This window comes from Mustela nivalis, assembly GCF_964662115.1.
Source record: "Mustela nivalis genome assembly, chromosome: 8".
In the NCBI taxonomy this organism is placed as follows: Eukaryota; Metazoa; Chordata; class Mammalia; order Carnivora; family Mustelidae; genus Mustela; species Mustela nivalis.
Genome location: NC_139027.1, coordinates 110,414,529 through 110,429,981, shown reverse-complemented (window position 1 = coordinate 110,429,981; position 15,453 = coordinate 110,414,529). Strand labels below are relative to the sequence as shown.

Below are 15,453 nucleotides of genomic sequence, written 5' to 3'. Positions count from 1 at the left end.
CCATGTAATACAAAACAATATATGACCTAATTACGTATTGTTTCGTGACTCTGTTATAAAATACAGCACTTATGTTCTCAGTCAGAATTGTGCAGAATCAGCCCTCAAGGCTGGGACCAAGACATTGCTGCAGGGAACAAGAAGAATACTCTAGGGTCCGATATATTATTTGATCAAACCATGACGGGTCCTCGAGAGGTCTCCAGGGGCTGAGGGATGCTCTTGTTAACAATGAAAAAGCCTGCTTTGCTTGAAAGATATACCCAAGAATAGAAAACTCCTTCGCTGCCATAATTTCAAGCTGACAGATGATCCCTTCTACATAGGGAAATACTTATATCTTGCCTACCTTGGACTCAGTTGCCTCTACCATTTGTAATTCCTATGTATAAATTCCCAACGGAGCAATGATGGCCAATTCATAGGGACAACTCTCCACAGCTCTTTCATCAGGAAGAAGCTACTGAAGATGAGACCTCCACCCAAAAGCCAAAGATTTGTCATTGTCGATCTGTCAGGTGGGAATATAGAGACCCTTTTAGGCTGTGAGGCAACAGGCTTGAACAATGGAACCTCGAGCATGCAAACAGGCTCATTAAGCAACCTACTTCAAAATAACCATAGGCCCTAACTAACCAATGGACTACTCACAACCAGGCACAGTTATCAAAAAAGGCAAAATTCATACGTTCCCATAACCTTTACACTCTGCCCTACAACTTCGACTCCTCCCTACCACCTTGTGGCAGACAGTCCCTCCTTTGCTGTCTGCTGCTACCTTGCAGTGTATTCAATAAACTTCTGTCTCCTTTAAAAACAACAAAAACTAAAACAATAGCAACAACATTTTTCTCAGTTACCATTGGTAATCAGATTTGCCACAAACTGGAAGACTTGAGACAACAGAAATGTATTCTGTGACGGTTCTGGAGCCTAGAAGTTTGAAATCCTAGATTTCAAACTCTTGGAGAAATCCTTCCTTTCCTCTTCCTAACTCCTAGTGGTTCCTGGCAGTCCTCGGTGTTCCTAGCATATAGCTATGTTATTCTATTCTCTGTCATCTCCTAGCCTTTTTCTCTTTGTCTCTGTATGACCTCTCCTCATCTTACAGTGGCACCAATCATTACATTTGGAGCCTACCCTAACCCAGTGCAATCTCAGTCTTTAATTATATATGCAAAGACCCTATTTGTAAATAAGCTGATGTCCCAAGGTCCCCCAGTAGTCATGATTTTGAGGGCAGTATTCAACTTCCTATACCCTCTTAATTCGGCTATAGTTTCCTTGTACTCATTCCTTCCATTAATTATTCAAAGCTTATTAGGAACAAATTTTGTTAGTGATACTCATCAAGTATATAAGTTTCTATCTTATTTATCTAAACTACAAATTCTCTGATAAAAAGAAATGACCTCTTTCTATATTAACATATTTCTTGCAAAGTCATATTTCATTAAAAATAAATTGAAAGTCCATCTAAATATCTAGAAGTAGAGAATAATTTGGCACATAAACTCTATGAAACATTATTCATTCAATAAAAGTTCAGCTTTAGAACTATACAGGTATGACCTAATAATGATAAAAGGAGATTATATAATTTTAAATAAACCATATAAAATATGTATTCACGTGGAAAACAATGACACAAGAGTATACAAAAAGAGAAGTAGTTTGGTTAGTTTGGAATGATTATGGGTCATTTCACACGTTAAGGTCTTGCTTTCTTGGCTATATAATCAGCTGGAAGTGATTAAGTGTTACATGCTATTCTTACTGAAAGGACTACCAGTAACCACTGAAAAATACCATATATATCCTCCAGGCCTTCATCCTAATTGCACTGAGATATTCCAGTGGGAAGTCAAGGCAAAGTATATCCAGTGTGGGTGTTTACAGGTAGCGCATCCCCACCACGGGCAGGGGGTTCAGTGCACACAGTCTGAGTTTCACCTTGGCCTGTAACAGTGTGGACAAGGGCAAGGAGGAGGCATCTGGGAGTCAGACACAGATGCATTAAAGGTCCTGAGCCAACTCAGTGAGTTTAGCACCGGGGCTAGTGGGGTAGTCAAGCTTTATCTGTTTATATGGGACCCATACTGAATGTCATGGTATCTCCTTTGGAGTCTTCCTACAAAAAGGGAAAGTTGAGTCTCATAACACAACAAGGAAGCATTGATACTCAGAATGTGGGACATTTTATGGGATACCTGATATGTGTCCTCAACAAATGTATGCATTATGAAAAATAAATAGTAGCAGGGACTAATCTAGATTAAAGTAAGTTCAAGAGACTTAGTTATCAGGGACCTTGTATGGGCTTTATAGCTTGATTCAAACAAACTGTCAATAGGGGAAATAAAAAGATGGGCCATTTATTATATTCGTGGTTAGGAATCACTGCCAGCTTTGTTGAATATAGTGCTGCTTTTTCAGAAAGAAAGAAAGAAAATGCGCTTTTTTTAAGAGTTGCATAGAGAAGTAATTAGGAATGAAATGTTATAATGTCTGGAATTGGCCTCAAAATGTGTCAGCAGAGAGAAGAGAGAAAGGAAAAAAGGGAAGGATGACTAGATAAAGGAGATGTAGTGGGCTGTTTATAACAGTTAGGGCTTCAGCAGTATATGGGGGGTTATTTTAACTTTACTTCTGTGTATGCATGAAAATGTTCATAATTTGGCTTAAAGTAGGTAAATATAGCCTTAGAACTTTAACTTCCAAAAAATGATTATCTGTCATTTTTCTTAAGCAAGATTTAAGAGCTGAGTTGGTCACATCCCCCATTAGGAGACAAAGAGTTCTTAGGGACCTGAGTGATAACTAGAGTCAGACCTTCTCATATAGCCCTGGTAGGAGAAAATAAATTGATGCAACTTCTTTGGAGGGCAGCTTGGCAATGCTATGACCAAAAGGACAAATACCCTTACATATCATTCTAACCTCTGGGCATTTATGCTATGGATACTGCAGATGTCTGCTCTGAGGTTTGACATTCGAGGATCTTCCCTGCAATACCTCTTTATAATAACAAAGAACTGGAAGTAATCTAACAGTCGGCCAATAGGGAACACTGTTAAAGAAACGGTAGTCATTCTGAAAATGGAATATTACTTAAAAGTAATACAGTAGACCTACATTACAGATAAAGAAGTGTCTCCAAGAAATGTGAAGTTTAAAATAAAAAATAGGTACAGGAAACTGTGAGCCCATTGGAGTTTGGTATGTTTGTTTTGTTCTTTTTTTCAATAAGGATGCAAGAAATGGTTAACAGTATATACGAAGGGTAGGATTGGCAGGAGAGGAGATTTTTACATTTTATATGTTTGAATGTTTATCATGTACATGTATTATTTTCTATTATAAAAGGAAATATATATATATATTCAATGGAGAAAAATGATCTTAAGACTATAATTAGGAGGGTGATTTTACTGGAAGAAATTGATGTACATAGAGTTTTTGAAAATCGTAAATTACGTACTGTTTTAAGATAATGAGCATAATATTACCTCTGTAGTATTGGTAAATAATGCAAAATTACATGAGATTCTACTGAAAAATACTTGGAACTCCTCAATGACATTATGTAAAACATGAAATTTTACCATTTTTAAGGTGTAGCTGAGACAATGCAGGAGAGTACTTCATTTTAACTGCAATGGAACCAAACTGGCTTTAAATATGTATTAGCCTTCTTACCTAAAAATAAGACTTAGATACCAGTGGTGTCTACTATGTTCCAAGCACTTTTTACAGTTATCATCTTATTGAATACTCATCAAATCCCTTCAGAGTGGGAGGTATCAGCCTTAATTTTCAGATGAAGAAACTGAGCTGGAGACATGAATCAACTTGCTTATAAGTAAATAGTCAAGAACTCAAGGCAATTCACTTGGCCCACCCTGCCACACTGTCATCTTTATTTGGGTGAAAACCGAAGAAAAAACAGGAGAAAGTCATCTGACTTTTGTCCTTGCCCTTATTTTCTTGTTTTCTATAACTACTGTGCTTTCCTAATTCTGTCTTATGTCCTAGGTGAGGGTACTTAACAGAAGACTTAACAGAGGTCTAGGATTATGAATTGCTCATTAGCTGAATTTTCCTGTGTGTGTACGGTAAACAGAGAATCAACAGTCCCTTGATTTTTTTTTTTTTTCCAGATATCGTAGATGCTTTATCGGATCCAAAGAAATTTCTTTCCATTACGGAAAAGAGAGCAGACCAAATGAGAGCTATGGGCATTGAAACTGTAAGTAGCAATAGTTGGCTAAGGACAGCCAAGTTGGGGAAGTTCAGTGGTCAGTGATTATAAGAGCAAGACAAAGTGATAAATTCATAGACCAAACTTGAAGAGTGTTTTTGAAATTATATTTATCAATTCAACAAAATATTTTCAAGGGTCTGTAAAAGTGTAGCATATATAATAAATAAAATGGAAAACATTTACTAAATGAAATGGAAATCCATAAAGCTTTTAGTAATGTTTCAGATATAGGATGCTTTTGTGATACACTAGAATACCAGCTAGCCCAAGTCAGTAAATTGGTGAAGTCGACATGTATGTGTCTCTGTTGCTTACCAGTCCTGCATCCAACCTCCCCCATTGTTGTGCACACTAGCCTTGTTTGTGCCTTTGTTTTTAAAGCTCCCTTTACCATACCCTGCTTGTAAAAGAGTGGCATCTTTTTTCCTTGGCTTCATCCTTTGCTTCAAGCCTGAGAAAACCATGGAATCTTTCTCCTGCCAGGCAATGTTCCATTAAGAGAGTTGTAGGGGAGATGCTGAGTGATTCAAACTGGATTCGGTAAAAGAGAGAAAGGGCAAGACAGTTGAAAGCTAGGTGGCTTTCGTGTAGGTTAACACAAACATTTCTGCTCCAGAGTGACATAGCAGATGTGCCCAGTGATACTTCTAAGAATGACAAGAAAGGAAAAGCCAACACTGCCAAAGCAAACGTGACCCCACAGAGCAGCTCTGAGCTCAGACCAACCACCACGGCGGCCCTGGGGTCTGGCGTGGAAGCGAAGAAAGGTAAAGGGGAGGGGTTAGGGCTCCTTGCCTGTTCTGGCAATTTTAGACTCTTTTTGAATAGCCTTCTAGGAGGGTATTTAGAATTGCTAATTTTGCCAGTTTTCATTGCCCTGTAAAACTCAAGAGCAGATGGGCGCCTGGGTGGCTCATTGGGTTAAGCCGCTGCCTTTGGCTCAGGTCATGATCTCAGGGTCTTTGGATCCAGTCCCGCCTCAGGCTTTCTGCTCAGCGGGGAGTCTGCTTCCCTTTCTCTATCTGCCTGCCTCTCTGTCTATTTGTGATCTCTGTCTGTCAAATAAACAAATAAAATCTTAAAAAAAAAAAAAAAAAACTCAAGAGCAGCATGTTTTCTTGTAGATTGGATAAACTACTTAATTTCCCTGCGTGTTTAACAGGAAGTCAACCTTTGTCTCATCTACTAGATCCCCTTCAATTTAGGGTCCTGGGTACCATATCCATAGTTTTAGAAAGGTTTTAGACTCCCTAATGAAAAGAACTTCCACATAGTGCACTTTGCTAAGTCATCCCCACACTCTCCTGGATACCCCTATGGTCACTCATCTGGACAGGCAGTGGGCTCATGAACCAACAGAATCATCATTGTTCATATATTTCTAGATTCCCTTCTTGACGGGTTGCTCCCATGAGTAGATATATAACATCCATGATTATTTGTAAAATTATCATATGGACATTTGAAGGCCAATTCTATATAGTTTCCTGAGGATGAAACAAAATACCCTAAGAGGTGTCACCGTAAGAAATGATTGGTCCCGTGTGCTAACATTCAGCTAGTAGGTAGGGCCACAACCATATTCCTCATTTAAAATTAGCTTCCATGCTGACTGACCAGGCATTGATTTTTAAGGAATTAAAACTAAACTCTGAGTTGGCCTCCAAAAGGTGGCTTGAGAGCAAATAAGTTCTTTTTGAGCTTTGTTGATAAGAACAAAAACTTGACGTAGTGAGACTTGAATTAACTACAATCTTTGGACCCCAAAGTTCTGTACTTAACCCTTCCCTTAACCAGGGAAGCTCGTAGAACTACACTGGCCAGTGGAGCAGCCACTAGCAACGTGTGGCTCTATAAATTTCAACGTTAAAATGAACATTTGAACTCTTTATTTGCACTATCCACAGTTCAGGTGCCCAGAGGCACACATAGCTCGTGGCTCTCCATTGGACAGCCCCCACATAGAACCCTGCCAAGGTTCTGTCAGACACACTTTGGTAGGCCCACAGAGGGAACTAAGCATGTACCAGTTCCTGTTCTGCATGCAGATTGTGGGTGTTTCCTAGATACATCGTTAATAGGAACTAAAATTTTTACAAGTTATTTCTATCTTTCCCCAAAAAATGTAAAACCAAGTTCATGTTTGTGTAGGTTCCCGTTAATCAAAATTTACTTTAACCAAGACCAAAAGAGAAGTCTCATTGGACTGGTTTCAGTCTTAATATTTGTTAGCTCTCTGGAGGACGAGCACGCACCCCAGTCCTCTGTTCATTTTACAGGCAAGATTCACATCTCTGCCCTATAGCGCCCCCTTGCTCTTGCGGTAAAGCAGGGAGTTGCCTTGTGACATCAGACTTAGGAGATGAAGAAGAGCCCCAGGTTCTCTGGACGCCCCTATCATAGATGGTATAGATCCCAGGACCGATTTCTCTTAGCCCTAACTCCCTTTCCCGACTTCCTACCCACACACTGGCTGTGCACCTCCTCTTAAAATGAACAAAACTAAAAAACAAGAGCCTGGGATTCAAGGCCTCTCTTTCTTGAATATCTCATCCCTCACTTTTTGGAGTCTAATGGAATTCAATTAGAGTACAAAACGCACATTCCTCTTAATTTGTAAGATGAAAAGTCTGCAGTCCAACAGAAAATGTTTGGGGATTCTCCAACAACTCCAGTTGCCATGACAACACCTGGCCTAGCATCCCTCCAGTAGCAGGATAATGGAGTATGTGACTCCGGGTCCTCATGTCAGCATCCTGTTATACCACAGTTTGAGTCCAGGATTTCCTGTGTGTTGAAGGCATGGCAGTTCTCAGTAGCCTATTGCCTAAAAATTACATTTGATCAAAACAGCTGAGAAAAAAAAAAAAGTTTTGTTCTTTGATGACGATGAAGAGGGAGGTAGTTGACTGGGATGATAGACCCTGAAATACAAAGAGTAAAGGAACACTCACAGATGCTGCAGTGCCTGATCTGATATCCTTTGTGGGCTTAGCACGCCCGCCCGCCAGCTGTTCTGTGTATTGGCTGATTGCAAATCACAGCTGCCACTTTCTCAGAGGATTGCCCTCAGACTGTGGGAGTTCCCTTGCCTGGAAATGCCTGGAAGGTTTTGTAGAGTCTCTGAAGCCACTGGCTGGCTGTTCTGGGGTGATGAAAGCCCCGTCTCTTACCTCAAGGTCCGGCATTTATGCTTAAGAGCCCCCAGCAGGATCAGGTTGGATTTTGGCTGGAAGTGCCCCCTGCCTTCTTCCTCTGCCCTATTCTGCTTCTCTCGCTTCTGGGGTTTCTCCTGAGAGCCCTCCCTCAGTAAGTCACATGCACACAGAACTCCAGCTCAGGCTCTGCTTGTAAGGAACCTGACCGAAGACAGTAAGCCTGCCAGTGAAGTGTCTAGTTAATTGCTTTGTAGTAAGAAATGAAGATGTTTATATCCATAACTTTACATGTAAAGCTGCTTCAAAATCTTTAGATGAGATTTCAAAATGGTGAATTTTGTGTTATCTGTTATTCTAATTTTTAATATACACAGTGATTTAATTTTGTTTTAAGGTATCGAACTTATCCCTCAAGTGAGGATAGAAGATTTGAAGCAGATGAAGGTAAAATGGCTCACTCATTTTGCAAGCACTCTTGTGTGACACATATTGGTGACACTGATAGACTTTTGTTTCTTACCAGATGTATTCATCGTGGTTGCAAAACACTGATTTGGTACTCTCTTTGTTTCCTCCACAGGCTTACCTGAAGCACTTAAAGAAACAACAGAAGGAGCTAAATTCTTTAAAGAAGAAACACGCAAAGGTAGGGTGTGTTGAATATGTGTACCTAAGTATGTGTGTACGATTTTTCTTGCTTGTTTGTTTTCTACTCTTTGCTCTCTGATGAAAACCTCAAGTTGTTATTCTTTGGAGTGGACCAGTGGACTCTTCACAGGCAAAACCATGGCTTAGAAACTGACCCCCGCCAATTGGACGGTAGTACCTTCATTTTCACTGATTGGCAAATGAAATTTAAAAACAGACTGCTTTGGGGATTGGCCATCACTGATTTGTAATCTGCATTTCTAACAGTTCTTTCAAAAGCATAACAAAGCTTCGCCCATTTCAAAATCATTTAGTAGTTGGACTTTATCTAAAATAGTGGGCCATCCTCAGACTCTGGAAGACCGGCTCATAGTCTCAATTAGCCTAAAGGCACCCAGAGCTCCTGGCTTGCCAGTTGGTTGCCACACAGTGCACAAAGAGGGGTACTAGCGGGCTCTGAACCTCTCACCCACGGCTCCAGGAGAAGGGGACACTTCTCACTTTCCCCATTATGTAAACACTGCTCAGTGGCCTACTTCTGAAATAGATTGTTTTTCCTTTTTGCCCATAAGAAGAGGGTTTTTTTGACAGTGATTGTGAGAAATTCTGAGAGTTGGTGGCAAGTTCAAGAGAACAGCAGCAGCTGGCCTCAGGAGTTCTCGTGTGGGTTGGAAACTTCACCACACTCAGGCATCATCTTGTTCCCCATTACTCCTCACAGGGAAAGGAGGAGAACATAATTCCTCTTTCCTTCCCAACATGGATCACAACAACCCCCTGGGGCTAGAAGGGTAACGTGTGGGTTCATCGTGTAGGGCAACAGGAGCAAGAGAAACTCAATTTCTTAAAGGACTTCAGAGTTCTTTTTAAACTGATTTTGCATTCCACTTCTTCTGACTCAGTCCTCAAACTAAGGCATGTCCTACAGAGCCAGACTTGAGTGACGTTCTCTCTGAATCACTCCAAATATTAGACTGTGGGGCTCCTGGACTCCATTTTAAGTCTGTGCTTCTTGGAGAAATTCATCCTAATCGAGGCCTCGTAATATCCCCTGTGTTACTGAACTGATAGCTCAGTGGGTTTGCTCTGCACACTCTCTGCTCCTAAATGTCATGAATAAGTCCATTTAATAGAAGTCCTTTGTATTGCCCATAGGGGACTCTTGCCATAGATTTTTAGAAGTGTGGGACTATTGGGGAGAGAGCTGCTTAAAGCAGAGCTTTTGATTTTGTTGGCCATTGGCAACAACCTAGAATATGGAAAGGCAACAGGAAAGAGGGAGAAAAGGCAACTTACCTGACTTTGGTGATGGGGATGGACTTGGTACCCTCATTGTAAGACAGCGTCCCCCAGATCTTCCTTCCATTCAATTTGGATCCCTGTCACTGAGGCAGGCATATCCGTGGCCTGTGGGCTTCAGGGAAACTTCCAACTTTTGACCTCACCCTTGTTAAATATTTCCTTGAGGCACGACCAGGAAACGTATACTGTGACCAACGATAAAAATGAGGAGGATAGTGGCTGGAATTTTTGCATGCTCAGTGCTTTCCAGATGCTGTGCTCATCGCTTTATATATATTGTTTCATTTAATACTCTCCACCCTAGAAGACAAATGCTACTTAAGTCTCCATTTTGCATGTGTAATTAAGAAATTAATGATTAGGGAGGTTAAGCAGTTGAGCTACTCACTCCACATCGGAAAGCTGCAGAGCCAAAATTTTAACCCAAACCACCTGAGTCTAGCAACCATACATTTACTGCATTATTCTGTGAAGGACATCATATGCTTTGGTAAGTATACAAGTTGCTCTTGTTGCATCAAATGCAGGGGTAGCCCAGGGGATGTTAGGAACATCCCCATCTAGCCTGGAAGGTGTCTCCATACACTTATTATCTGTACAGCTACTAAGAAATGGTCCTTGATTCTTGAGAACATGACCTACGTACCACAGAGCAAAGTTATCTGTTGATTTCCTCATCTGGACCTTTGAGTCCAAGCTCACTCAGGTCAACAGGACCATCTGCTTTATCAGAAAAGTGGCAAACAAAGATGGTGTTGACATCAGCTTGGGCCACTGTAACAAACTGGCATGGACCAGGTGGTTTAAACAACAGATATTTATTTCTTAGAGTCTGGAGGCTGAACGTCCCAAGGTCAAGGTGCCGCAGGTTCCATGCCACCTGAGAGCCCCCTTCCTGAACTTCAAAGAGCCTCCTTGCTATGTCCTCACATGGTGGAAAGAACTATCATTTCTCTCATGTCTCTTCTTCTAAGGGGACTGATTCCATCTCTGAGGACTCAACCCTCACCCAGTCATCCCCCAAAGACCCCACCTCCAAATTCCATCACATTGGGAATGAGGGCTTTGACATAGGAATTCAGAGGAGGAATGGAAACATTCAGTCCATTAATAGGTGGAAAATTATTATTCTGTGATACGTTTGAGCTGGCCTTGGTGGATCTTCCCCCCGCTCCCGCCCCCAGACACCACTGTACTTCATTCAGCCAATCCCATTTCTTCACGTTTGTTGGCAGGGACATCTCCATGTTGCTTAATAGCCAGTAGATCCCAGGTGGCTGAGGGAATCCATGTTGCTTTCCTTTGTAGAAAACAAACAAGCTTCTTGGAGTCCCATATTATAGAGTAGAATCGATACCTAAAAGGAGATTTTAAATTTCCCTAGATCCAACTATCTGCATTTTTGTGGACTTACAGAACGGCTTTAGTGTGCATTTTTGGAGGAAGTGTTCAAAACGCCTTAGGTCGAACAACTGAGAAAATTGCCCTGATAAGATATGCCATGCTTGCCTGTTGCTTTCCAGAGAGCTTTCCAGGAGCATTTCTGAGCAGGGCAATGCATTTCACAGCTTCTTTTTTCAGACCTTCATGCACTGGAGAAGTTCCCATTACAACTGTGTGATTATGAGCTTCTCCCACATTAAATACACAGGGGACCTGCTTTGTTCAGATAGCTTTGGCAGTATAATTTATGAATTCTGAATTCTGTGGTGTTTTTGTAAGGTTTTTTCCTCTTTCTTTTTTTTTTTTTAAATTCAATTAGCATCTAGCATATTATTAGTTTCAGAGGTCAGTGATTCACCAGTTGCATACAATACCCAGTGCTCATTACGTCATGCATCCTCCTTAATGCCTGTCGGTCAGTTACCCCATCCTCCCACTGACCTCCCCCCCAGCAGTGCCAGTTCGTTTCCTGTAGTTAAGAGTCTCATGATTTGTCTCCCTTTGTTTCTGTCTTATTTGTTCCCCTATCTGCCTCTATGATCCTGTTTTCTTTCTTAAATTCCACATGGGTGAAATCATATGACATTTGTCTGTCTCTAATTGATTTATTTTGCTTAGCATAATACCCTCTAGTTCTACCTACTTTGTTGCAAATGTAAGATTTCATGTTTTGATGGCTGAGTAATATTCCATTTTACACACACACACACAGTCCACATCTTCTTTATCCATTCATTTCTCAATGAACATCTGGGCTGTTTTTATAGCTTAGCTGTTGTGGATGTTGCCTCTGTAAACACTGGGGTGCAGGTACCCCTTTGGATCACTATCTTTGAGTAAATATCTAGTAGTGTAATTGCTGTGTCATAGGGTAGCTCTGTAGTGTTTCTATAATAAGACTACTAATAAAGCTAACATTTATTTAGTGTCAGTTTTGTGTCACACATTTTGGAGCGGTTACAGAGGAAGAGAGAGGAGAGAATCTTTTTTTTTTAAATTTTTTATTTTTTATAAACACATATATTTTTAAGAGGAGAGAATCTTAAGTAGGCCCCATACCCAGTGCAGAGCCCAACTAGGGGCTCTGTCCCACGGCCTTGAGATCATAACCTGAGCTGAAATCAAGAGTTAGACACTTGGGCACCTGGGTGGCTCAGTGGGTTAAGCCGCTGCCTTTGGCTCAGGTCATGATCTCAGGGTCCTGGGATGGAGTCCCGCATCGGGCTCTCTGCTCAGCGGGGAGCCTGCTTCCTCCTCTCTCTCTCTCTGCCTGCCTCTCTGCCTACTTGTGATCTCTCTGTGTCAAATAAATAAATAAAATCTTAAAAAAAAAAAAAAAAGAGTTGGACACTTAACCGACTGAGCCACCCAGGCACCCTTGTGTTACACATTTTATGCACATTTGCAATTCCTCACACTATCCCTGAAGCCTAAGTAACACTGTCCACATTCTTAAAAACAAATAAAATGAAATTCAAAGAGGTGAGTCCCTTATCTCTAGCCATATAACTAGTTAATGCTGATTATGGGCCTCATTTGCGTACATCTAACCCACACCTTTTACAACTCACCACATTATCACCATTTATTAAAAATGCATTTCATCTATTTTAACGAAGGGTTTCATGAATAATTTCAAATAATTATTTGAAATTGAGCTTCCTGTATATAAACTTTCTATAATTTTTCAGTCTACAGTATCTCCCTAATACTTGTCATGGTCTCATCTGAACTGTCTTCTAAGATGAAGCATTTACAGGAATGTTGGAGCCACAAAATCACATTACAAAGTAGGGGGGGATGGAGAGAGTGGATACAGAGAGAGCATGAATTGTGGCTATTTTTGTAAACATTCTACTAATCATTTGTACGGTGAGATGATTTATGCTTAAAAGAACACAGTTTGACTAAACCACCTAGCTTTTAAATGGTGGACTTAGGATGTCAATCAAAATTCTGACTCCAGAACTCAAGATTTTTTTTTTTTTTGTATAATTGACATATGATGTTCAGTTAGTTCCAGGTGTGCAGTGTAGGGATCTGACAAGTTTGTGCACTGTGCTGTGCTCACCACAAGTGTGGCTGCATCTATACCATATGATGCTGTTACAATAGCATTGACTATATTCCTTATGTTGTACTTCTTATTCATGTGACCTATTCATTCCATAACTGGAAGCCTATATTTCCCACTCTCCTTTGCCCATTTTGCCCATCTCCCAACTCCCTTCTCCTCTGGCAGCCATAAGTGTGTATTTATAGATCAGATTCTGCTTTTTGTTTGTTTCTTCATTTAGTTTTGGGTTTTTTTAGTGAAATCATTTGGTACTTGTCTTTCTCTGAGTTACTTCATTTACCATAATACCCTCTATATCCATCCAAGCTGTTGCAAATGGCATGATTTCATCCTTTTTATGGCTGCATAATATTCCATTTTAGATGTATATGTGAGTGTGTGTACACACACAACACAGTTTCTTTATCTGTGTATGGATAAAGATAAAAAAAAAAATCCATGGATTTCTTTATCCATCAGTGGACACATGCATTGCTTCTACAACCTGGCTATTGTAATTCCAAAGGTCCATATATCTTTTGGAGTTAATGTTTTCACACACCCAGTAGTGAAATTCACACTCCTAACCACTCTACTGCGTTATCTCTGAGTACTCCCACATTGATTTTTATTTCTTACATCTTCTTGATGGCCTCAGTAAAAGGTTTTTAAAACCAGTCATGATCCTCTTAGGGCACAAATATCTTGGCCTCCTTTGGGACTGTTTTTTCAACATATGATCCTTGGACCAAGAAGTGGAAGCTTTGTAAAAACTGCATATTCTTGCATCTGAGACTTAGTTATAATCTCCAAGAAGAGATCTAGGAGATAAATTTCAGCACCTCTCCTGCACACATTACATTTTGAGAATTGTTTCTTTAGGAATATAACTTGGTACTCTATTATGTCCCTTGACCCCTTAGTGGAAGTCCCCCTAATTTCCAGCAAGCTGAGGATGAGGCCTCCTTACAAAAACAGATTTTGACATATTGTCAAGCACTAATGAGAATAAATACTACCAGCCTCTCTGTGAAACAACACATTACAACCCCCTTTAACAATTTTGGAGCCCCCTAACATGGGGCTAAGATTTGCCACCCTAAGGCCTTGGGTTATAAAGTAACCTACTTTATAGGTTCCCCAGGAGGGAACCTGGCCCAGGCTGTATGCTTCCAAGCACAGCGTCCATGTATCAACCTTGGCAGCTGACAACTAAGAGCAGAGACTCCTGCCTAGTCCATATTGGGACTATAGGGCACTCTCAGCTCTCAGATGTCAGCCTAGCTAAGTAATGCCACTTTTTAGAACTAAAGGGAATCCGAGAGCTAAATCCCAGTGGCTTAAGACACAAATGTCATATGCAAAAGAAATCTTCTCCAACTTGAAGGTTAGCTATAGGATGGAGGAGGACTTGTGGTTATGAGGATCTGCCTTCTGCAAGAGGGACACAGAAGTAGGTGTGTGAGCCGCTTTTAGGACACCAAGCAGAAAAGTTAGGGATGATGGCCATGTGAGCCCCAAATGAGATTAGGATGCTAGTTAACATGCCTTGGGCAGTTGGCAATGGCCATTGGCCATTGCTTTTGACCCTGTGAGTGCATCTGGCAATCAGACTTCTCTGTGTTTCTCGCTTTCTAGAACCAGCTCTCTAATTTGAAATGGAAACTAGGGGGAATGGTTTTCAAGTGTCCATTAGATGAGAGATAGCAAAAGCAGAACTAAATAACAGTAATCTCCCCTAATAATGCACGAGTCACTAGAGTCCAGAACTGGGGCTTCTTTCAGTAAGAAATGGGCATACTGTTCAACCGTCTGATGTGGTCAGATCCTTAGAGCAAAGTTTGGTAAGTATCCCCAGCAACATGTTAGAAGAATAATTACAACTTAAATGCCTCTAGGGACTAAGCAAGTAGATGAAGGCAGTTGGTCAGACAGAGGAAAAGAGCATTCATTCCCACCCAAAAGGCAAATTAGACTTAGCTCCCCACCATCGGTGCCTTGAGAGTCCATGGGCCAGCTTCATCTCGAAAGGGGACTACTAAAATATGAAATCTTTTCTTTTTTTTTTTAAGATTTTATTTATTTATTTGACAGGCAGAGACCACAAGTAGGCAGAGAGGCAGGCAGAGAGAGAGGAGGAGGAAGCAGGCTCCCTGACGAGTAGAGAGCCCGATGCAGGGCTCAATCCCAGGACCCTGTGATCATGACCTGAGTCAAAGACAGAGGCTTTAACCCACTGAGCCACCCAGGTGCCCCTAAAATATGAAATCTTATATGAACTTCTAGATCTTTAAATATTAGTCCTAATTCGGTCTTCTCTCAAAAACATCATGTAGAGCGGGGAGAAATCTCACGTTTGTCGGCAGAATGCATCGCTGGGGCCACTGGTTTGCAGGATCACCAGCGGATGAGTCAAATGAAATGCCTGAGAAACCGACTAACGTGTGGCATTCAGTAAATCTACTCATGGAGAATTTGTTCTTTGCTATGCAAGCAATTCAGCTGATAACATCAAGACTGCTCTTAAACTTGTCAATTGTAATTAGCGGTCAGACCGCAGTGCCAGACCCACAGCTCTGTTA

General features: G+C 40.9%; 1 protein-coding gene across 8 annotated transcripts in view; it reads left to right on the top strand.

Moving 5' to 3' along the window:
• PLCB4 (phospholipase C beta 4) overlaps positions 1–15,453 on the top strand; it is a 410,418-nt gene that overhangs the window by 373,039 nt on the left and 21,926 nt on the right. For all 8 annotated transcript variants that reach the window (XM_082744398.1, XM_082744395.1, XM_082744397.1 and 5 more), the window contains 4 exons: positions 4,161–4,249; positions 4,881–5,031; positions 7,817–7,866; positions 8,003–8,068. In XM_082744398.1, coding sequence (XP_082600524.1) covers positions 4,161–4,249; positions 4,881–5,031; positions 7,817–7,866; positions 8,003–8,068 — 356 coding nt within the window. The remainder of the gene's footprint in view (positions 1–4,160; positions 4,250–4,880; positions 5,032–7,816; positions 7,867–8,002; positions 8,069–15,453) is intronic.